The sequence below is a fragment of the Lichenostomus cassidix genome, chromosome 3, assembly GCF_008360975.1.
Source record: "Lichenostomus cassidix isolate B80296 chromosome 3, HeHo_3.0, whole genome shotgun sequence".
NCBI classification, from domain to species: domain Eukaryota; kingdom Metazoa; phylum Chordata; class Aves; order Passeriformes; family Meliphagidae; genus Lichenostomus; species Lichenostomus cassidix.
Window position 1 is genome coordinate 107,716,718 of NC_139483.1, and position 23,960 is coordinate 107,740,677.

General features: G+C 40.1%; 1 protein-coding gene across 2 annotated transcripts in view; it reads left to right on the forward strand.

The window, feature by feature from the left end:
- Positions 1 to 23,708, forward strand: part of SUPT3H (SPT3 homolog, SAGA and STAGA complex component) — a 253,319-nt gene extending 229,611 nt beyond the window's left edge. For both annotated transcript variants that reach the window (XM_085057067.1, XM_085057068.1), the window contains one exon: positions 21,959 to 23,708. In XM_085057067.1, the coding sequence (XP_084913193.1) occupies positions 21,959 to 22,000 (42 nt within the window). In that variant the 3' untranslated portion in view covers positions 22,001 to 23,708. The remainder of the gene's footprint in view (positions 1 to 21,958) is intronic.
- The last annotated feature ends 252 nt before the right edge of the window (positions 23,709 to 23,960 follow it).

Genomic DNA, 23,960 nt, shown 5'->3' on the forward strand with positions numbered 1-23,960 from the left:
ATGCAGTTGCTTGCTTAATCCATTAGACCATGGTGTTTGGTTTGTCAGTAGTCCCATGCTTTATAAACTGGACAAAACATTTAAAATACCGACTAGTTCAGATAGGCAGGAGTTCAGTTCTCCCTGCATAAAACAGATATGAAACCATGTCACATCATCATAGCCAAACCTGGGGATTTTTTTCTGTATTTGTCTTAAAGGTGGTAGTGTACTCAGAAAAACTTCTGGAGGAAGGGCAGCTCAGAAAAAAAGGATGAAATTTCCATGTTAAATGAAGTTGATCATATCTTTAACCTTAATTTACCAGAGCACATTGTTAGGGAAGCAATGATGTACCTGTAAGTATCTTGGTGAGCAGTGCTGTGATGTTTGCATACAATGAATTCACATTTGGTTTATGCAGAGTAGAATTTATAAAGCATTTCTGTCATCTATGCCAAGTCCTTGGGATGTTTTCTGTCACACACCCATTGAAACAAAGCTGAAAAGCACTGTAGAAATGACAAAGGCTGCCATCATCATCTCTTTCAAACTGCAGTGGAACTGAAATGATACAGGACAAGAGGGCAAATGCTGAGAACTGGAAAAACAGAAAAACAGAGCAGCATGAAATGTCAAACCACATTTTTAAGGCGCTTTTTACTATATTTCCATAAATGCATGAGGGAATTATGTTGCAAATACTTGAAACTGTTTATTTTCATTTTTGGCTTGATTTTCTAGCATTGAAAAAACCATGTCTAATGATCTTGAGTATTCTTAAAGAAAAAAAATTATATTTTACATAATGGTTTGCATGTGTGAGTTCCCCCTGGCAGGAGGGCTATAATTAGCCTGTCGTCTCTCAGAGAAGAGACTATCTGTCTTAAAGATGCAACAGTGAGTCTTGGCTGCTAGACCTAGGAGCAGAACATTGTGATTTTGTTAAAAGATAAACATTATCCCTTTTCACTTATTCATCTTTCTCCTCTTCCTGCTTCTTTGGCTCAAAGCTAGCCTGGAGAAGCAAAGGACAGCTGAGCACAAACAGTTTCTTCCTTCCTCATTCAGCAAGGCATGGCGAAAGATCTTGGCTTCTTGACATCAATAACTTTGCTTCAACTGAACTTGGAACTGTTTGGGCAGCTTTTCAAAAATAAAAAGGTACGATAAAAGGGGACTGAGCTTCCTGTTTTAGTCATAAAGTAGCAGATTCGGCTAAGGCACACTTTCCTTTGGGATTGTCCGTGTACTGCCTGGGAGAGTCATAGAATCGTTGCAGTTGGAAAAGACCCCAGAAATCATCAAGTCCAACCAGGAACCCAGCACTGTCAATCCATCACTAAAACCATGTTCCTCAGTGCCACAGCTACACTACATTTAAATCCCTCCAGGGGTGGTAACTCCACCACAGCCCTGGGCAGCCTGATCCAGTACTTTGCGCTTTCCATAAAGAAATATTCCTAATATCCAAGCTAAACCTCCCCTGGTGCAGTTTGAGGCCATTTCCTTTTGTCCTCTCCTTTATTACTTGGGAGAAGAGCCCAATCCTCACCTGGCTCCACTCTCCTGTCAGGGAGTTGTGGGGAGTGAGAAGGTCCCCCCTGTGCCTCCTTTTTCTCCAGGCTGAACCTTCCAAGCTCTCTCAGCTGCTCCTCATCAGACTTGTGCTCCAGACCCTTCACCAGTGAGCTGAGGATGTGGAATATTATTCCTTTGCACAACATTATTGTAGCTATTAAAAGACAATCAGCCTGAATAGGGTGGTGGCAGACAGTGTTGTGTGTTTCAGCCTTTTGTGGTCTCGTTACTAAAGGAGAGTAATTTTGGTAGAAAGGGTTTGCTGCTTTTGGGTATCCATGTGTGTCCTTGATCAGAGGAGGTGGAAGGGGAGAAGGAAAACTCAAAACCACCACAGAGTCAGAAAAATGTAACTGGTTTGAGCTGGCATAGATGTGCTGGTGTGTGTTAACTCTTGGTATTATCATGCCTGAGGTTTCATTTCCAGCATTAACAAAGAAAGCTGTAATGCAGGAGATGATCACACATGGAATCCTTCCAGGCCAACTTGTTGCATTAGCAGGGACTGGGTAAGAAGGTGATGTTTCCAGTGGCAACAGGAGAATATTGAATTTCATTTTGAAGGCTGCCATTATATGTGCCAGTCCCTCACACAATGTGTTGATCTGCTGGTGAAAATCTAACTGCACTGGCAAGGACATTTCTCCACGGGTAATGATCTGTGGACCAGGATCCCTCAATGTCCCTGTAGTCAAATTCTTTGACTTGTGCCATATCCATTTATTCTTGAGCTTTCTTTGTAATCCTGCTGCTGCTCTTGTCCTTCTGCCCCTCTTCTCTTCTATGTTGTGTAATTAGTCTGAACAGTATAATTTTCTTTTCTTATTCCTTGCAACCTTTCCTTCTCCACCCCTCTGCTTTCCTGATACTTTTCTTTGCCAAATAGTCAGAGATTTCACTCAATTCTGAGTTCCTATGTAAGCTATAATTTTATTCTATTATGAGTGAGCACTGCTACTGCAGGCCTGGAACTGATTACTGTTTGCATATATCCAGCATCACCAGCCAAAGAGTCAAAGACCAAAGAGACTTCTCGGAACCTTACAAGGATTTCAAAATCACCTTGTTATTCTTTTCAGATTCCCCATTTTGTTGGGAATTTCTTTTTTCTTTCAGTTGTATCTGTATTCAAAGGCCAAGTGTATATTTTAAAAAGTTGTTGTAGATATTAATTACCGTCACAAGAGGTCCAAAACCTAAAATCTCATTTTAAATTAGCACCTATTTCCTGTCCTGGACAGCAAAAAAAGTTCTTGATTAGATCAGCATGAACTCTCGTTGCACTTTTCTGCAGTGTATTTCAGACTTGGGGATTGACAGACCTTTGCTGGGAGGCTGAGAGCAAAGCTTTTGTGTGTTTTGTGTTTTGTCTTGGTACTTGGCCCTGGCTGAAACAAATACTTCCATTGTTTTTGGAATATTTCAGTGCTTTATTTCTTCATCCCAGAAAGGAGAAATCCCAAAAATAAAAGAAATGAGAAATAGATCAATCATTTTGAAAGTTAAAAATATTAGGAGCAAAAGGAGGACTTTTTTTTTTTTTTTTTAATAAAGAAACTAGTGAGAGGTTGTGCTCTTCTGGAAGTAAAAGCTGAAATTTTTAGTGATTTTTTTCCCTTTCTTAAATTTATATGCTACTATTGAGTTCTGTAAAGATGGGATGATTAGGAATTGTGATATAGAAGGGGTCATACTGGCCAATCTGATACCTCTTCTGCCCTTCAACTCTTAAAAAGGAAAACTTACAGGAATTGTGATTTGACAAATGGAGAAAACTGTGGTGAACTAAGATGTATTTCTGCTGTGCCAGTCACTTCCCTCAAGAGCTCCACCATAAATCTTGGTTTGCCATGGTCACTCAGGCATTGGCTTTCATTCTCTCCAGGAAGTTTTTTCAACAAAAATAAGAAATATTTTGAAGTGGCCATTGATCTGTCCATCTTGCTGCTCTTTGCTCATTTCTTGGTAGTTTCTGCCCCACGCAGAAACACTTATTGCTGAGAATGGCACTGCTGGTCTGGCAGCCACAGAAAACAACTTCCTTAAGTGGTCTTGTGAGGAATTGCATGTCTCATCTGAAACTTCCTTTAGTATATAATGCTTATTTGCCCTATGTCTCTGGGCTGGGTAAAAGAGTGAAAGTTCTGAAGATTTTGCTCTGTTTTTCTTCCCTTGGACTATATCTTGAAGGTCATTGACTGGGAGCAAAGAGCTAGAGCAACTATCTAAATTATCACTAAAGGATCGTGGAATAGGCATTTCTGAAACATGAATTCTGTGATTTGTTAGGCCAGGTTTGTTGTCCTCTTTCCATGTCAATGTCTCCTGTTATCTTTTCCTGGCGGTTTTCCTAGAACCGCTTAGTTTTTGACTTGATCTTTTTAGGATGAGCCAGTTGAATTAGTCTACAGTATTTGGTATTTCCTAAATGTAAGGATACCACTGAAAAAAAGGAAAAAAAAGGAGCTCTCTTGACTGTAGTGCCTTCCAATCACTACCATTGTTCTTCAGATTTTGTATTAATATCCAGCTATTGTTCAGCTAAATCAATTCTTCCTATTACTGTTCGTCTGAAATTATTTGCTAAATCTTGATTTTCTGTCCTCTACTGCTGCTAGCATGAGGTTCCTTAAAGCTGAGGGGAATCAGGCTGTGACTGAGTGATCTGGTCTAGTGGAAGGTGTCCCTGCCCATGGCAGAGAGGTTGGAGCTTTAAGGTCCTTTCCAACCCAAACCATTCTATGATTCCATGATTCTATGCTTTTGCCAGCAGTACAAATAGGAGCAGATGTGTAGAAGACAAATAGTTGGTGCTCACCCTCCATGCACACAGTGAGCATTTCAGTGGAGTTTACTTTCAGTCTAAAGCTGTGTCCAGTCTGGCCTTGTAGACTGAACAGCTGTTCGTGGTTGGAGTACATCTTTTGATTTGCTTTTACCCAAAAAGAGACCAGGTGGTGTGCTCTGAAGTCATGCTTCAGTACAAAATGATGTGCAGTCAGTGAGAATGAATGGGAGTTTTGTTTCAAAAGCACACCCCTGATCCAAACTAAAATGCTTCCATAGATGGATCCTTTTGTACCTGACTCAGACGTCTCAGTTAATCCAATAATGGGCTCATCTGGATCAGCTGGTACTCTAATTTTTCTGTGCATGTGGCCAAAGTGCTTCTTAACATCCCTCTTGGACGTGTTCTTTTCACATTAATGTCACCATTATTGTGGAGACAGTTGTAATTTCTGTTCTTGTAAGTTGTATTTATGTAGAAAAGTAATACCAGAGAAATTCAACTTAGAAATAAGGCACAAGGCAATTAACAGTGGAACAAAGTACCAAGTTTTGCATTGTCTGGTTCTTGATGACTTCAAGTGGAGGTCAAATGAATTTCTGGAAAATATGCTTTTGTTAAACTGGTTACTGGCCCAAAATAAGGGCAACTGGCTGAAATTCTGTGGTTTGTGGTATACGGGAGATCAGACTAGATGATCTAATTTTCCCTTCTGACTTTAAACTGTAAGAAATGAATGTGAGCAGTTCCCCTGATTACAGGACAGTTCTGGCCTTTGAAATCTGCAGGATCAAGCTGTCAATTACCAGTAAAGAACATTAGCTATTTTTCCATCAAATTAAAGAATTAATTTAGGATATCACATAGTTGTATCCTGCTTTATGATGGGTATAAGCAAGAAAAGAATCCCCACCACCTATATTAAGATTAGGCCAACTGGGTATTGTAAGCTTAGCCTTTGGTATTGCTTATCACTACTGAGACTCAAAATCAGAGCTGAAACAGGACTTGGTTTTAGAGTTTCAGTGCCAGGAAGGTTAACGGGATATTGACAGCTTTAGGAGTGAAATGTCAGGGAGGAAATTAGAGCAAACATGCATCATGAGCCAGCACACAGCATGGCTGGTTTTAATAGAGGCGGCAGATCCTCTGTAGTAACGCCTCCACTAATAGCGGTGTTATCACTGCTTCCAGATGGCCTCAGCAGAAACACACAGAGCTTTTGCAGGGACCTATAATTTATCCTGATCCCTTCCTCCTCTGGATTCACCCAGAAGGAAGGCAAGTGGTACCACAGCCAACCCCAACTGTTTTTTGGTTTGTTTTATTTTTTGCCAGGAAGTATGGGGTGGGGACAGGATCACATCTGGGGGTTCCTGAAGGCCACCAACAGTGACTGCTCTGAGTCTTGATGGGATGGGAGCATCCATGGCTGTTCTTACCCACTTCCTTCTCACTTCACTGTGTCACTTGTACAGGGCTGGGCCATGCCCCAAATCAGAAGGCAGATTGCAGCTCCTTTGCACTCCTTTCAGATCCACAATCTGCTTTTTCTTTTTTTTTTTTTTCCTTTGTTAAATCAACAAGCAACCAGGTCTAGTGGAAGGTGTCTCTGCCCATGGCAGGGGGGTGGAATGAGATGAGCTTTAAGTTCCCTCCCAACACAAACCATTCTATGATTCTATAATTTTATTACCTAAGTGCATGTAGATTCTCAGTGACTTTTACTCAACCATTGCAAAATCATTATTACAGATAAAAACTTAGAAAATAAAGAAATGGGGGATGTTTCTAACTGTATTCTTGACAAAGCATGTTCCTTGAAAAAATTGATAAGCTGTGTTTGTCTTCACATTAAATATGGGTTCAAACAGATTTGAGAAGTTGATAAGCAAGGGGTGTCTCCTAAAGAAGAAAACTGCTGCAAAATTTTTTTCTTGTCTACTAATATAAAGATGGAGCACTGTGAAAAACAATGTCTCAAAATTTACCCAGATGATACAAGGTTCTTTGCAGAAAGCTCAGGTCTTAATGTTTCTGGAAAGTAGGAGATACAGATGGCAATTCTAAAAAATTTCCTCTTCACAAAATGCATTATGAACTTTTGCACTTCTCAGTTTAAATCCCTGGGTTACCTCAGCAAATATATATGTTTTAAAAGGTATCTACTTTTTCACATTCAAGTGAATAGAAAAGGAACAGCATGCATTACCAGTGTATTTCTTTGCCATGTCTGTCTTACACATTTTGGAGGAAAAAGTCAGAAAAGAAAGAAGGATCCAGTTTCTGCTAAGCTCTGCTTGGTTTTGAAATGTTTGGGTATTTCCAAAAGCCAACTCTGGCGCCTTAAATTTTGCTTTCTTAAAGAACATGGTAATTCAAAATAGTTAGCTGAGTTTTGGTTAGTGTAGCAGCAGGTCTCTTCATATCTCTTTTTTTTTTTTTTTTTTGGTGAGTAAACACACATGATTTATAGAATATTTTGTTTCAATTATTTCAACATTGCCTTTCACCTCTTTGACCTAGAAAATCGAGAGTGCTTTAATAACCAGTGTCCTTGTTAGAAACTTATTATGTGGCTCTTTTTGGAACAGCAAGTCAAGTATGTGGCATAGTATAAGGAATTTCAATGTAATTTGTTTAGAGAGGCTGTTGCTTGACAAACCTTTTCTGAACAAGCTACATGGTAAATGAGAAGTTGGAAGTCTCGGGGCTGGGATGCATAATGGACAATAGATGCTTTCACTTCTGGTGCCTGTTCAGTCCCAATCTGTCAAAGACTCAAAATTGTTCCCTTCTCAGACTGGGCAAGTGGCCTGTGAGTAAGTGGTTGGTTGACTCTGCCTGGTGCCTGATAAAATTTGCCCACAAGACAAAAATGCTCCCCCATTTGGCTCCCTGACCAGTAGTTTCAAAAGCCAAAGCTGAATCTGCAGCTGTCTTCTCTTCCAGATCAGGACCAAGATGTTTTACTCTATCTGTCTTTTTATCTAGCTATTTATCTATCTAGTTAATTATTTATTTGTTATATTTTCTTGTCCCCATTTTTTTTTCTCTGTAACACCTGTCAGAAATACCACATGGAACATAGCAAAAAAGGGTTGTTTTCTTTAGGATGGATGAGTTTCCTCCCCCAGCAGAGATCAGGGGTCCAGGATCAATGATTCACCCCATCAACAGCACTCCTGGAGGAATAAATAACACCCCAGAACATGCTCTGCTGCAATATCTCTTCTTTTGTTAAGGGCTCTGTGAGACTCAGTCATGCATTTTCGGTTGAATGAAAAACTAAAGCCTTGCTAAAGACAACTGAAGGAAATATGGAGCAATCAAGAGACACTAAGTGACACCAATTTATCAAGGATAAAGAAAAGTTTGCTGGTAATGATGGCTTGAGAGTTCATCCAGTCTCAGCAAACCTCATGTCACCATTTCTGGGATAGATAGGAGAATGTTCCCACAAAGCTGAAGTGGTTTTGAGCAATTCATTTAATGGACTGGACTTCTCTTTCTTTCTTACTTTTCTTTCCTTAAGCAAACTGAAAAATTACAGGGAAAAAAAAAGAAGAGGGAAAAATGCTTCATTTCTATTTAATATCCAAGATCAGACTTCATTTTGTGGGAAATATGAAAGCTCCCCCAAGCTTTTGAGGGCTCTGTTGTGCCATGAGTGCCAACTGCTGGCTGATCCAAATTGGTGCTCAGGGTTCTCCTGCTCCTCTTCACAAACACTGAATTTCTCTTGTGTGGGAAATGCCCTCTTTGTCATTGCCAAAACTCTTTATGTGTCCAACATGCAGTAGATCTGGTTTTCTACAGTTTCTGCAACAACTGTAGATAGAGTTGTAGACCCCTAATGTTGTTGGGAGAGGATGAAGTAAACTTCGGAATTATTTTAAGACACAGAAGCCCTTTGCTTCTTTACAGAGGAGATTATGTTGGTAAGAGACAAGGACCTGCAGAAATCAGGTTGGAAAGAAAAACAGCAGAGACTGACATAGGCTGGTCAAAAGTGAGTGGAAATGATGAGTTATGGAAAGATGGGAGAATGGGCTGGAAACCAAGAGGTGGATAAGCTGAACCAAAGGGCAAAGACAAGAGATAAATTGAAGAATAGATTTTATTAAACAGAGTAGAGTTGGTAGTAAAGAATTAGCAAAAAATGCTGTTATGAGGAAAAGGAAATGGTGAACAGGAAAATATGATGAGAGAAGATAACAAAAATAATTCAGGTTATTGGGGAATATCTTGTAGTTTCTAAGAAATGAGTTAATAGTGGTGCACATTTTAGAAAGCTGAGAAGGAAGTCATAATGAAAAAACTAAGAAAAAAGTTTAAGTAGATATTATTTAAGGTTTATATCTGAGTCTGCGTAAGGATTTTGCCACATAGTTACTGGTGAAATGGCCAGCTAGGATCAGTAGTTGGCTTTCAAAATCTCAGCATTAGAGTTAATTTAGTAGAAATGTTAGATATTATATTACTATTATGGAATAATATATAATAACTAATCGCAAAATATACCAGCTAGGATGTATGTATATTATTAAGATTGGTTGGCATGAAGAAACAATGGTCCATTATAAATTAAATAGAGACTAGCACAGATGGTTCCATACCTTGTCTAAAACCAAAAACAAAAGGAAATAGGCAACAAGTTGTTGGGTTTTTTTAATCACAAACTCAATGTATGTTCATATTCTTATTTATTTTGAAGTTTACTTTAGAGGTAACTTTGTGATTTGGGAAAGGAGTGGATGAGATGACAAAATGTCTCAATTACATATTAAACTCTTAGAAAGTCACACCTGCATTCAAGACTTGAGTATTACAATAGCTCCAGCATCCAAAAAAGTCTTGGGATTTATGACAGGCAGAACATCTTGAGTGATGAACTCCTTGGCAAAATATGAGGCAAAAGGTCAATTCTCCATCCCATGATTGTTATCAAGACTTCCTTGTGAAGCTGCCTGATTGTGTCCCAGTGTCCAAAACGTAGGGCTTAGCTCCATTGAAGTGCCTCAGATTCTTTTTCACTAAAAACTGTGATTTTGTGTTAGAAAGAATTTTTCTTTCCATGATAATCTGCAGTAATCTACTGATTTAATTTATCTTCTCCATCTCATCATTTTGGCATCTGAATCCTAGTCTGGCTTCTCTTGGCCACTTACTCCAGGGGTTTTGTGCCATACACTGGTGAAATGGGAAGCTGAAGAGTCCCCATCAGAGGGCTGCAATGGTGCATTCCTGCCCCAACAAACAATGAAAATCAGCTTCTTCCTTGGCAGAATGTGCTGCTGGAGGCTTCTGTTTGGTGTCATTTACAGCCGTGTTGTCTTTGTAGATTCCTGCCACGATGTGAGAACACTGATGAGTGGAGGGGGAAGGGACCAACCTTCCCCTTGCCATATGGGAAACATCTGTAATGGGCAGCAGAGCTCTCTCTAAAGAAATGTGTTGCCATTTCATGGTTTCTTCAAAGTGTTATGTAGACAAAAGGTATCAACTTGAATTTTTACCAGCATTGACTGTCCAAGCTTCTGGAGCCAGGAATTCATGGTAATGCCAGAGTATTCTTTTAAACGAGACAGTCAGTAATGTTTTAAACTGTCTCACCCAAAAAGAATGTAGCATCCACTGGAAAAGTATAGAGTAGTCAAAGTGCTCCAAAAATAAAACAAAAGAAACAATATCATGCCCTTTTATTGTGGCCCCTTAACTCTAGTCCTCTGAGAGCAGTGCTGATTGATGTCGGTGATGCAACCTAAAAATTAATGTCAATTACCCAAAACAAAATGCACATAAGCGACTTCAGGGTCTGATTTCAGTCCACAAAAGCCAGGAAATTCAGTGCTACTGGAGAGACAAAAACCTGGCTTTCACATTCCCGTCTTACCAACAGCCTTTCTGCTGGGGGGAAGAGGAGAAACAAAGGAAAAGGGAATTACACCATTACAATAAATAATGTGATGGAGACAACACGCTCTCTCTTTGCTGAAGCCTGGATCCACTGGGTCCCATTAGCTTTAAATCCAGGAACTGCAATGTGTTCTAGGTTTGGGGCTCAGTTACTTCCCATACAACCTTAGTGCTTTTTTACACAGAAACTCTTTTATTGTTTTAGTTAACAATAACATTTAATGAGACTTAACTAACTCTTCATTTACAGTAATTATTTAGTGTTCTTGCATTTCCAGCCACTGGAAGTGGGGATGTTGCTGTCAAAATGATTAGCCCATGTTATCTATTTGATAACAATAAATTGCACATCCAAATGGGATCGACCCTGCACTCTCTGATAAATGAACATGCAGTAATCGAGATGTTCTGGTGTCAGCATGCACACAAATCAAAATGTTCTAACATCAAAGAAGTATGTATGAAAAAACTTCCATACAGGATTTAAATATTCCTCGATGTTATTAAAAAAATATGGGCTGTGATATCATGAAAAGCCTATGGTGGGGATACAAGCTAGTAATCCATCTCCCTATTCCTAAACCCATATTTAGTGACTGAACAATGGCAATCAGCCAGAAGAATCTCATGGCCTGGCCAGTTTGTTTTCAGACAAGTATCATTTTTGTAGATGTGCATATAAATGTATGTGTGCTCGTAAACTGGATACAAGGGAGAAAGATGAGATGCGGTAAAGAAGAAAAGAGAGTTTGATGTGATGCTCAGACCACTGAGATATTGTAAATGGCATTGGTCTGTCCTTGCATTTCAAAAAAAGTTTCATTTAAGTAACATGTGCCATAGGAAGGGACATGTGAAATTAGGTCTGTGGTGGGGGGGATATAGCATGAAAGTTCTGTGTCTGTCAAGTTATTTCATTTGCTTCACAAAGTAGATATTATTTTTCCACTCCCCAGCCACAACAATCAATCAGAAACTACCAAAAGGAATTTTTAGTCAATTCTAGGAAGGACATTTTGGAATCCTGCTATTCTCAACAACCATCCCAGGGATGACCCATTAGGCTTAGATGTTAGGCAGGTAAGGAACAGACGGTAGAAAGACATTAGAAAGATTAAAGATAACTTGAGGTGCACATTAGAGAGACTTGAAGTCTATCTCTGCTTGTGAACCAGCTTTTCCAACATATGATTGTGGATATAATGTCATTTTAAAAGTATAATGTAACACAAAGCCTGGCCTTTCTTGGGATCCCAGGTTCCTTGGCACATTCTTGCAGCTCCTAACTTGCCAGCAGCTCTTTGAAAGTGCTACAAGGGCTCTACTCTGTGCAGGCTGCCCAGTGCAGGAGCCTGCGAGGCTTTGAGCAGTGCTCCCACACTGCCAATGTGTCACTGGCATGGTTTGTGCTCATTAGACCCTGCTAAACACAGGACAGAGTTTGTCTGTCCTGCAGGTAGGAAGTGCTGGGGAGAGCCGGACCTGTCCCTGCAGTGTGGGTGGTGGCCAGGAGGGGACTGTCCTCTTCACATGTCCCAACTCACTCCTTTACAAATGTAGCCATCCCCAAATCCAGCTCTTCGTGTGCTCAGCATATTTCAGCATTGAGGTCTAATTGCAGGCTGTCAGGAGATAGTGAGCAGGGCCACTGTCGGCCAGACCCAGTCGGGATCTGGTATTTTTCACAAATCATAGAATCATTTAGGTTGGAAAAGCCCTCTAATGTTGTTGAATCCACCCATTAACCCAGCACTGCCAAGCCAGCACTAAAACCAGTCCCCAGGTGCCACATCTACACACTGACCACTTCATTCTTGTTATCCATTTTTTCCTTCTCTTATTTGCTTTGCATATATTGAAGAAATCAGTCATTCAGCTCCTTTCTTTTCCAAATCCTCATGCTTAAGTCTGGCTTGAATGGGATAAAGGTGTCATTACTTTGCCAAGACTGGCCCAATACTTAAATGGCTTTTGACTTGAGGGAGAAGCATCCTTCTGCGATTATCACCAATTACTAATGAAGTGTTAACTGTTCAAAGGCATTAACTGCTCTGCTTTGCATTTTTACAGGCACATTGCATTCTTTGCATAAGGAGTAGGACATCCTGCATATAATTAAAGAATAGCCTCTAATTTCCTAAATTATAAATGCTTGCTGTCATTGAAAATCAAATACTTGTATTAATACATGCCTGGATTAAAGTTCAAATTAGGGACAGAGCTTTGTTTTGAAGGATAAGCGCATTTGTCTTTCATACCTAGTGAACCATTTTTCAAGTTTGAATTTGATCCTGATTTTTAGAAGTCCAGGAGGGACCAGGAAACCTATTTTGATTCAGAGCTATTTCTAATATAAATGTCATAAAACCTGGTAGTGTATAATAATTTATTCTGCTGCTAAAATATTGGTTTAACTGGTTAAACCGCCTCAGCACTTGGATTTTTTCTCCAGCGTGTTGCAGAAATACATGTGAAAGATCGATTGGATGCCATTCTGCAGCCTAATCCTAGGTAATTTATTCAGTTTTACCTGAGAGAAAGGTCCAAATATATGTTCTTCTGGTTTCAATCAGTCCAACTACAATTGATTCAACTTTTGCCTGAATAAGGAGTGAGTAAAAACTGAGCAAGAGCCTCAAGATTTGGCTCTTATTCATTAACCTCAGGGCAGACTTCATTTTGTGTGATTTTTAAGCTATTAAAATGTTGGTTGGCTTCCATTTGAGCTCAAATTCCTAATATCACCAAATAATTATGTGTAGATGATGAAATGAAAAAACAGGCATGTAGTCTCCAAATGCGTTTCAGTCTGGGTGGCTGAAATGGCTCATAACATTCAGTGTATGAAAATGGGGTGGATTGAATAAATTAGCAGAATCACAAAAGGAAACCACTATAGGAAATAGTTTTACACGTGTAATCACTGAAATACTCTGGTGAATGTGTCAATCTGTACTAAATAAATATATTTGTTTATAGACATGTTCTGTATTAGCTTCCACTCTTTCACAGCACTTTGCCAAACAAAATCCCACTAGAAGTAGGATGTTCGCACCCGAGTAGGAGTTTCTTGGATAAATATTTTTTCTATATTGAGACCAAAACCACTTCTACAAATTTCAGACTTTGATTGAAATAGTATATTTCTTTTGCCTTTTTTTTTTTTTCTTTTTTCCCCCCCCTTCTCTTCCCATCTCCTTCACTGGCAACCACTGATGCATTACCTTAATTCCTCTTACCTCCCACCGCTCCGGTGCGCCGGCGCCCGGCTGCAGACAGAGCACATCAGTCAGGGCTGAGCAGGGCGAGAAGTGGCCACACCCCAGTGCTGCCACCAGCAAAGGGCCTTGGAGCCTGAGAAAATTCCTCTCTTTACAGACCTGAGCTGTCGGTTGGGCTCTGGTTTCCCCACTGAAATGCTTCGCTGAATCAAAGGCAGCGCAGAGGTGCTGTGCCCTCTGCAGAGAGTGTGTGCAGGATGCTTTCAGGAGGTGGGGAGAAGTGTGTTGCAAAACCTCATTAGAAGCAGCTTTCATTACAATTTTAATGGTTTTAAGGGGAAAATGTAGGTGAACTGACTTGCTTTGCCCAAATAATTTAATTTCAAAGCTATACCCATTTCTCCTATGCAATAGCTGCCAATTTCAGCATCCATTCCTGTACATCTGGTACTTTAGCCATTACAATGGAAGATGTAATGAAAATAATAATTATGGCAAGTATACAGTGTATTCAAAGTGTCATGTATTAGCTCTGTAATCAAGCAATCCTCAAAAAACGGTTTTCAGTGAGTGATAGTATTTCTGTTTCAAAGGCAGGGGAAAATGAAGCACAGAGGCACTAAGTGGTTTGTCTGAGGCCACACAGCAAGTAAGTGTCAGAGCTGGGAGCAGAGCCCAGCCCTGGCTCCTGCCCTTGTACTCAGACGATTGTACCACACCATATTGTTTCCAAATAAATTTGTTCTTTAGCTCCTATGCTGAGCTCATGAGCAGTAGTGACTCAGAGGGGGAGTTTAACCTCTTCTGGCACTTCCTACACAAAAAACCCTGAGCTTTTACAGCAGTAGAAGAAAACCTTAAAAAGTCAAAAAATGTCATCCCTGGAGACAGGGAGCCATCCAGGTTGTTTGATGCTGAATTGCTTTCAGGTTGAAGGAGTTTTTATTGTTAGTGGTATATTTTCACGTGGGAGTGCTGTGACTGTGCAGTGCCCTGAGTCATAAACCAGAGGTTTCTGTGTCCAACCATACCTAAAGTCTCAAGACTTCCAGTTTTAATTTAATTCTCAGACATAATAAAGTTGACTGTGCACATTATTGCTGCCGTACAGCTAAAGCAGCGAGTTGAGACACATCAGGAGAGGAGAGTTTGACCCTAGAGCAACTCAAGGTGTTTTGACCAGTTTGACATGAGGCAGTAAAATTATAAGTGAACTAATTGCACTGCTCATGAGGACATCAGGGACACTCAGGAACCACTGCATTTCCATTGTGGTGGGGGGATTAAGTTTTCCCAATTACGCTGGATTCCAACAGGTCATATCCATCAAGGTCTGGTGCCTCGTGCAGACCTGCTGTGTGCTTTGCCAGCAGCATGTCCTGGGCAGACAGTTATGGGTCATTAGACCCACGGCAGGAGGAACTTGCTGCATTTTGACTTGCTCCACAGGAGAAGCAGCTGATGCTGTCCAGGGAAGAGTGGTGATGGAGCCCAGCTACAGGTTTTGCAGCCTGGGGGAGGGAATTCCTCTGCCTGGCTGTCAATGGAGAGCAGTGTGCAGTTGAAGTAGGGCTCAGAAGAGGAATTTCTATCAGTGTGTGAAGCAGTGTCACGTTTCCTCTGATAATTAAAAGAGAGTTTCTTACTCTCAGACAAATAAAGCCCATTAAAGCTGGTGGCAGTGATGGGAAGAACTTTGTGAAAATATGTTTGTTTTGCAAAGCTGGCTGCCAAGTATTGTTTTATAGTTCCATTTTTCCTTCTTTCTCCACTGTTTACAGTATCCTCAGAGAGACTTAAAATGATCCCTCTCTCCCCACCAATTTTGTTCTTTTTTTCTCTTGGCAGACACTGGTACCCCACTCCCACACCCCAGTTCTTGCTTCAACAGAAGCCATGATCCTTTTGCCTTGTTTTTCTTTCTTACAATACCAGCCCAGCCCTGAGAACAGCATTTTCTGGTTAACTGCAGCATTACAAATTTGGCCAAATGATTTGGAGGACAGCAGTTCAAGCCCTATATTTTGTTCTCCATGCGCTGGAGGTACTGCACAAGGTGCTTGAGAAATTCATTTGGTCCTTGTTTTCCAGTGATCCTATGTTTCCATCAGCCTTGGGAATGTCATTTGTTCCAGAAGCAGACAGTAACAATAAAAATGTTAGATAATTGAGATCCAGACTATGTTCTTTAACAGACTGGATATGTCCTATGTTTAACATATCCTGGATATGTCCTATTCCTGCATTCAGCAGCCCAGTTTTACACAATTATTTTAGAAGTTTACGCCACTGGCAGATAAAAGGTCACCCAAAGCCCAGAGCTGACTTTGCTGGGAAGCATTTTGTTCCAAGCTGTTGATGACTGCTTTATTAGAGTAGTGCTTTTATCAGTGCATGATATTTATGGGCTTCTACACAAAGTGCTCTGGTGATCTTCTCGATCCCCTTGCTGACGGCATTTACTCATGGTCATGGATGCTGCTGCTGTCCCTGGTGCCTCACCAGGCTGAGGACTCAGGAAACAAACCTGAGAGATGCAGCTGTTAGTGTTTCTTGCACCTGAGTGAGGTTTCCTGGGATGTAGCATAAGCACCAATGTGGTTGTGCTTCTAGAGGAACTGTTACTGTATGGATAAATGGATGCTGTAACTCTCAGCACCTTGGTCTGGCCTGATCATAAATGGAATCCGTGAGATTTCATAGATATGGCAGGGCAGATCACCCAGAGCTTCATGCAAGTTTGTATGTGCTAAGTCTAGGTGTCCACAGATACATATTTGGGGTGTGGTATTCATTACTGACCGTGTATGAGATGTTACATACATAAAGCACTCCCTCATCCTTTGAGTAATATCAGACATCTGTGCTTTGGCTACTGATTAAAGATGAGTTTGTGGAATTAGAGCCTTCAGTGCTATTGTTTTAAATTGGAGGGAGAATTATCCATTATATTTCTTTTGTAACATGGATGCACTTTTAATAGAGAGAGTTTATATCCACACAAATTTATTTAAACTTAAACAGAAGCAACTAATTCTAAACAACACTTGGATTTTCTTTTTCAAACAATGTTGCTTATACTTTGCCTCTTAAACTAATTATTATTTTAATCTCTGAATAAGCTGACGCTTCTTTGCATGTGGTTTGTCTGTGCAGACTGGGAAAAATTAGAGGAGTAACCTTTTAATCACAGGGATTTTAATGTAGATGTTTTTATGTACAAAGAGTTATGAATCTGTCCGGGGTGACTTGTTTGATATTATGGCAGGCTAATGAAATTTCAAAGTTACTATTCCCCAAATAAAATGGAAAGAAGACACAGGCAGAAAAGGAGCAGATTTAAAATTAGAGAATCTTGGTGGTTTATGGGTTCCAGGTTATTTGGAATGGAATGAAAGTTAATTCTACATCCTTTTTTCCATCCTGCCAGCCAGTGTCTGATCCAAGAATGTCTCTTATTTAAAGGGCAGGGCTCCCTCCACTGTTCTTAAATAAAGGCTCTCACTGTCTGAGATCCAACCCTCCCTGATTTTCACAGTAATATTGTAAGGCTGCATGAAGAGAATTATTTAATGGAAAGAAGTTTTGCATATGATTCCCCTATCACAGACCTGCTCAAGTCATATGGTTCGATTTACATCTATGCAAATGTCAGAGAATAGAGCAAAATCACCCAAGGCGGAAAGGACCGTGGCATGTCACAAATAAAATGTGCCTATTTGCATTTATGTTTGCTAATGAAGTTCAGCCAGGGCTTGCTCTTTGATTTGGATGCCTCTGTCTGCCATTCCACTTTATGCACTGTAATTAAACCACTTTGCCCACACACATACAAGAGGACACCAAGAAAGGGAGACTTCAAGTTTTATAAATGCTGTTCTTTAACTCACTTTTACAGGGCCTATAATTCAGGATTTAACGTCTCTAAGTGATACAACAGACCTGCAGTGTGACATTGTGCTTTAATGCAAGCAGAACTGCAGGCTTAAACCAATGGAGGATTTGGCCCAATAAACTTCTGTGTCTCAGGTGCCTGCTGGAGATGTTTTACCCCAGACTTTCCAAATTTTATCCCAAATAAAAAATAAGCATCAGCTCACTCAAAAATCACAGCTGTTTCTTTCTCCTCTCAAAATTATTCTTTCTCCTCATGCTACGGCTATGAAATTATGCACTAGTGTAAACTGTTAACTGGAAACCCTTTCTAGCTGAGATGCCTGTACAGGAGTCTTGGTTTTCTAATCTATGCTGTTCCCTCATTGAGGAGTACCCACACAACTTCATATTTGGCTGGGACTTGTTTCTGTAAATCACAGAATCAGAGATTGGTTGAGATTGGAAGGTACCTTAACGATCATCCAGTTCCATCCCCCTGCCATGGGCAGGGACACCTTCCACATTCCCAGGTTGCTCCAAGCCCCATCCAGCCTGGCCTTGAACACTTGCAGAAATGGAGCAACCACAGCTTCTCTGGGCAACCTGTGCCAAGGCCTCACCACCCTCACAGGGTGGAATTGCTTCCTAATATCCAATATAAACCTACTCTCTTCAGTTTAAAGCCATTCCCCCCAGTTGCTAATAACCACATGGTAATCTGTCCCTAAATTGGTCCTATGAACTCTTCAGTAAACTGCTTCCTTTCATGGGACCTACTGTGAGGACAGGAGTTTTGCTGCCCTTTTCTTGGAGTGGTTCTTTGTGGTCCTTCATAACAGCACTGCCTTGGGCTACCATGACAGGAGAGAAATGGGACCAAAAAAAAAAAGAGAAAAGGGAGTAGAAACTGAATGATTTTTCATGAAATTTAAGGAGCTGCTTGGCCAAGGTCCCTTGTGCCATGCTGGCTTTTTAAGCTGTTTGTTTTCTATTCTTTCACCAAATTAAGGGCAAAGCAAGATCTCACTTTTAGGCAACTGACAGCAGTGAACACTGCTCATCTTTTCTGCTTCACTGTACCTTCTCTCAGATTGTTGGAAAAAAGCCTGCCTTCATTTATTAAATAATGGTACTATTGCCAGAGAGGATCCTGTGTCGGAATGCAATGTGCTTTGACAACTTGAAGGAGCAAAATTTCCAAGGGAGAATTCTTATTTAGAGGATGCCTGAGAAGCTGTGAGAAGGTTCTCCACAAGGTGCCTTCTTGGGGTAAATCATAGAATGGTTGGGGTCAGAAGAGGTGTTAAAAATCTGGTTCCAACCCCACTGCCATGGGCAGGGATGAACCCACTAGGTCAGGGTAGGACTGGGAAGCAAGAACTAAGCAGCAAAATCATCACAGCTCTCTCCTAAATGGGAGCAAGTTGTGAGAGTAGCCTGGATGCAATAAAGGTCATGTTTCTGCTTTCATTGTCCCAGACTGTGCAGCCTCTGGCTCTGGTGGGCAGCAATCTGTCCTTTCACCTTGAACAAGGGCAGAGTAGGGGAAGGAAAATCTTGTCTTGGGATAGCAAGGAGCAGGAAGAGTTTCTGTGAAGGCTAAAGCAGACAGATAAGGTTAGATCAACTTTTCAGAGCATGGAAGCAATTCTGGGAAGGTAAACTGTAATTTGTGCCAAGTTAGGTGATTCCCCTGTCCAAAAGGTGGTCCCTTGACCACCCCTGCACATGTTGGCTACAGCAAGAGGCTGACAGAACTTCAGCCATAGCAGAGACTCAGCCCACAGCAGGAAAAGTCAAAGCACAGCCTGGTAGTAAATTTTAAGAGAGAACACACAGAAAATTTGGATGCAGTAGATACTTTTCCAGAAAGGGCTTCAGGAGGAACCATGGGTTTATGTTATCTCTTGACAGCAAGACGGATCCAGCAAAATGGATACAGATATTTTAATCCCACATCAAGAGTTTGCATCATCCTCTATCTGTAATTCTGAGCCAAATAATCATATTAAAAAAAATAAAAATTGGAGGCTGCCAAAGTGGCATGAAGCACCCAGAAGTGTCATCCAAACCCTCTACATTATCTCCAACCACATTAAATGTCTGCCACATTCATCTAAGCTCTTGCAAGGACACATACACATGCAAGTTTTATAAAAAACATCTTGCTGTTTCTCTTCACGATTCTTGGCATGTAAAGATCTGTCTTTCAGTATCACAAATTCAGCTGTATAGATCTTAAAGATATCTGGTATAACTCAGAAAGATGGGATGTCTGTAAAATACTTTTGCTCTGCACAAAAGCATTTTGGAGGTTAACCTTCATTATCTAGCAATGTATCAAAATGAGAACGAAGTGTTATCTTGTTATGGAATGGGATGAATCAAACTCCCTCCTCTGAAATACTGATTTTCAAAACAGTTACCTTTATGCTGAGGTTGAAGGTATGGATGGTTTCTGGGTAAAATGGTTCAATTTATGGCTAAATTCCATAATAAAATGTACATATATCAGAATCACTTTGTCTGGCTTGGGAAGGAAAAATGTGTTGTTTTCATTATTGCTGAACTTCAAAATGGCTTCAGGAATTTTGTTGGTCCTTTCCAAAGAAAGTGAACTTCAGGCAGAGATTAAAGCAGAGGAAATTTCAGCCCAAGGGCAAATGTTTCAGAAAGTTTAAAGTATGTGAAACGGGGAGTGAAGTAGGAAATAGTTTTCAATCCTAACTATAGCCACACTAGTTATAATATATCACTAAATATAGACCAGTGGGTGTGCCCAACTCTCCAAAGGTGTTATCCTGCCTTCCCTTGAAATTGGCTTCTGAAATGACCTTTGCAGGGATATAACTAACTGTACAACACTGCCCTTGTTGGAAAATCTTAAACTTCATTATTTCCCAGGTGAGCCCAGCCAAGCCCAACTTTGCTTCACGACCAAAATTCCTTTCGCAAAATTCAACCTTTTATCTTTCATGTAGATCCAGCTTTGTACTCAGGATCATTTGTCTCCAAGCAAACTGCACAGTAGTCCTGAATATTTTGTTTATGTGTTAAAGGTTGTCACTTGGGTTATAAAGCTCTGTAAAACTATCGGGGTCAAGGAGCTAAAAACATTAGTTTTGCATCAACTTCCAAATGCCAGTCATAATGGTTTGGGCAAGCTGAAGATCCAAACTGCCTTGGACTTGCTGCTTGTGGTTGTGGGAATATATTGGATCCTTTCAAAATTATTGGCTAGTCTGTTTTGGGCACTTCATGTTTGGGTATGGAGTCTTTGGATTTATTCTGTGTTTTGTTTGTGGTGATACTGTCATGTCTTGGCTGTATATCCCAGAGCTGATGTTCTGCTCTTCGACTTTAATGCCATATGCTGCTAGATCTCTAGACTGAAGTGTGGTGTTAATGTAAAGGATGCTGTAATGAACATCTTGTACATATTTCCTTTTGCATATTCACTGTCTGTAAAACGTCTCTCTGAATACATCCTTGCTGGTTTTGAAATGATTTCTTTACAGTTCAGTATAAATGCTATTTATATCCAAAGTTGTTTGAGGTTATCCTTTACTCCTAATGTTACTCTAATTCTAGTTTAAGAGAGGAGAAATTGATCTGGCTGAAATTAATTAGGAAATTGGTAGAGCCACTAAAAATGGTGGTTATATATGGCACTTCCTAAGTGCTTGGACTGGAGAGGTACAAAATAAGTCTGACTAAGCACTAACTGTAATAAAATAGATGACTATATTTTCGTTTTTAAAACAGGATGGCTGCTGAAGGTGAACCAAATAAAGCAAAACTATTTAAACTCCTTTTTAAAAGATATTATTAATATTAAAAAAAAGTGCTTTTTAAACTGAGAATATCTCCTTACAATATAGGGTTTCCAGTGGCATTAAAAGGTATCATTTCCTATATTGATTCGGAAACAGTTGTTAAAAATGCATGAAAGGTATTTTAGGGAGACACTGTCACAGGATCTTTTAAAATTATTTTCGCAAGTGCTGCTTAACTCCTGTGCTTCTTTACCTTTGGAAACACTTCATCCCAGGTTATAATATATAGGATATCAAATTATTTCCTACTGACCAGAGAGTCTTTAAGATTAATTTGGGTTTGGAATGGTGGGGATTAAACCAGTGTCTGTTTATATAACTTTAGACTCAGACTATAAATTAAGTCTGAAAAACTGTAATTATTCAATAATTTATAGAATATTCAGATAGTTCAGGAACAATTCTGAACATGGTGAATCGAGAACACATGCTTATAAAGGACAAACAGATTCATCATAGTGGTGTATTTTTGGCCTCATCTATTTTGCAGGCAATTAACAAAGTAGGATGCTACGTTTTTGCCTATCTCTTGCTCCCCTGAAATAGAGTCCCTAACCACTTGTTAACCACACTGATTTTTTAATAGCCAAAGTGGTTGCTTACAGCTTCCCCACCAGAAATGTTCAGATTAAGCACACTATTAGATTGCAGCCAGAATAGCCTACAAAACAGGAAGAAAGCCTTGCCTTTCTCTCTGCCTCCTTCCCTTGTTTAAGCTGATGTGATAATTCACTGCAGATTTTCTCTTTCCCTGACAGAGTGCCTACCGCAGGAATGGGATGACTTTTCTCGCCTGCTGATGTGGATGTGGCTGCAGCAACAGGAAAGACAGTGTTATATTAAGGTGATTTTCTTTTCCCCTCCATGGAAGGAAAAAAAATACAAGCTCCAATGTCTCCATGTACCAGTGAGTGGGCTGGTTTGTTGTGACTATCTGCTGGCTGTCTCTGTCTCTTTTTCCAGCCCCCTCAATCGTTATTCTTGTTTACTAGCTGGAACATTTAGCTAATTAATGGCAGGATGTTTGGGATAGGGTGTAGGTGGACAAGAATGTAGCTCAGACAATGCTGGAGTTTGCAGGGGACTTGCTGCTGTCAGCCTCTCTCTGACTGCCATGTCATATTTATTGAAGTGTCTGGAAGTCTGTATGTTCTCCAAAAGATGGTTTTTTGTAAAGCAGGATGGGGCAGGGAGAGGCCAGACAGAGATAGACTGGGTTGTGTTGGTTTATTAGGTTATGTAAAGGTTATGTAGTTTGCTCTGAGATTTTTACAAAAAGAACAGCTATTGCCCTCTATTTTCTATTAATTTCCACTTGTTTCTCTCAATTAATGTAAGTTTTTACACAGTATAGCCCAGTTTAATCCAGTGAGGGGATTTTGATGACAGCAATACCAAGTTTGGACCCAAAGCTATTCAGAAAAAGTTGACATAAACTGAACTTTACCAGTTTGAGACTTTTTGCAGACCCAAACATGGACTAAGTACTCACCCCCAAATTCTTAATATTGGCATCTCCTACGGCTTGAGCCATCATTGTCCAAAGTCAAGGAAAGCCTTTGCAGTGATTTGGCACTGGATTGGACCTCTATTTGGAAAAATACATTCTAAAGTGTTTCAATAGCTGTGTCTGTCTCACTGGTTCTAGGCAAAGGCTTAACATTGTGTACTTGCTCAGCGTTTGCTGCAGGAAGCAGATGTTGTCCCTGTTGTTGACAAAGGCAGCCTAACTGTTGGATTTGGTTAAAGAAGAAACCAGCTCTTTTTGCCTTTTTTTTTATATTTTAGCTAACGTTGTTTGTTTTCAAGATTTTTTTTTAAATCTCAGTCCCTGCCTCTATGCTTGTTCCCATCCCCTGCTCCTCCAGCCTTTGCTGGCCTCACAAACACATTCATTTCTTCCCATAAAAACTGTACAAATATAGAGCTAACCATGATGATGCTTGAGCAGAGAGAAGTGCTCCTGCTTCAGCCCATCACCAGGCTCTGCTAGCACGTCCTGCTGGTGTCCCTGTGCTACCCACACATCAGGGTCTTCTTCAACTTAAGCCTCAAATCAATACAGAACAATCAAGGGATGAGAGGACAACAGCAAAATACTAGTTTTATATAGTGCAGCCTGTCCTCCTCCTTTGTGCTTAGTATGTGAGGTCTTAATGTTCACTCCTGCTCTGTGCTCTTGTGGTCGTTTGTAGGTGGTTTTGTTGTCCTGCTCTCCTGGACCTGCTTGCAAAAACTTTAAATATATGTATATTTTTTAAATAAACAGAAAAAATGTCTCTTTGCAACTGAAATATTGTAAAAGTGAACTTCATGTGTCCAATGTTGCTGCCGTTCATAAATTGCTTTTCTCTTTTATGTGCTTATGCTTCTGTTTTCTGGACATTTTCTGTGTGTAAAGGACTGAAACTAATGTGTACAATATATTAAACGAGGGAAGGGAGACGTTTTCTGATGTTCCATCTGTGCTTCTTGAAATATATGATTAAACTTTTCTTTTTATCATCACTCTTTATTTTTGTTGGCATCCTTAATCATGGAAAATTATATGCTTGCTGTAAACATTGAGACTTTTTTAAAAGGACACCAGCATTTATTGTATTTGGTTTCGATCTGCAGGGATACAGAGAAAAGAAACCATTTCAGGCACTGGGTACTGGAATAAAAATTTCTTCTGTTGCTGTCTCTCTCCCAGATTTTTACATTTTAAAATATGCATAAGCAGGAAAAATACTGGCACTTATTTCTTACTGGTCTACT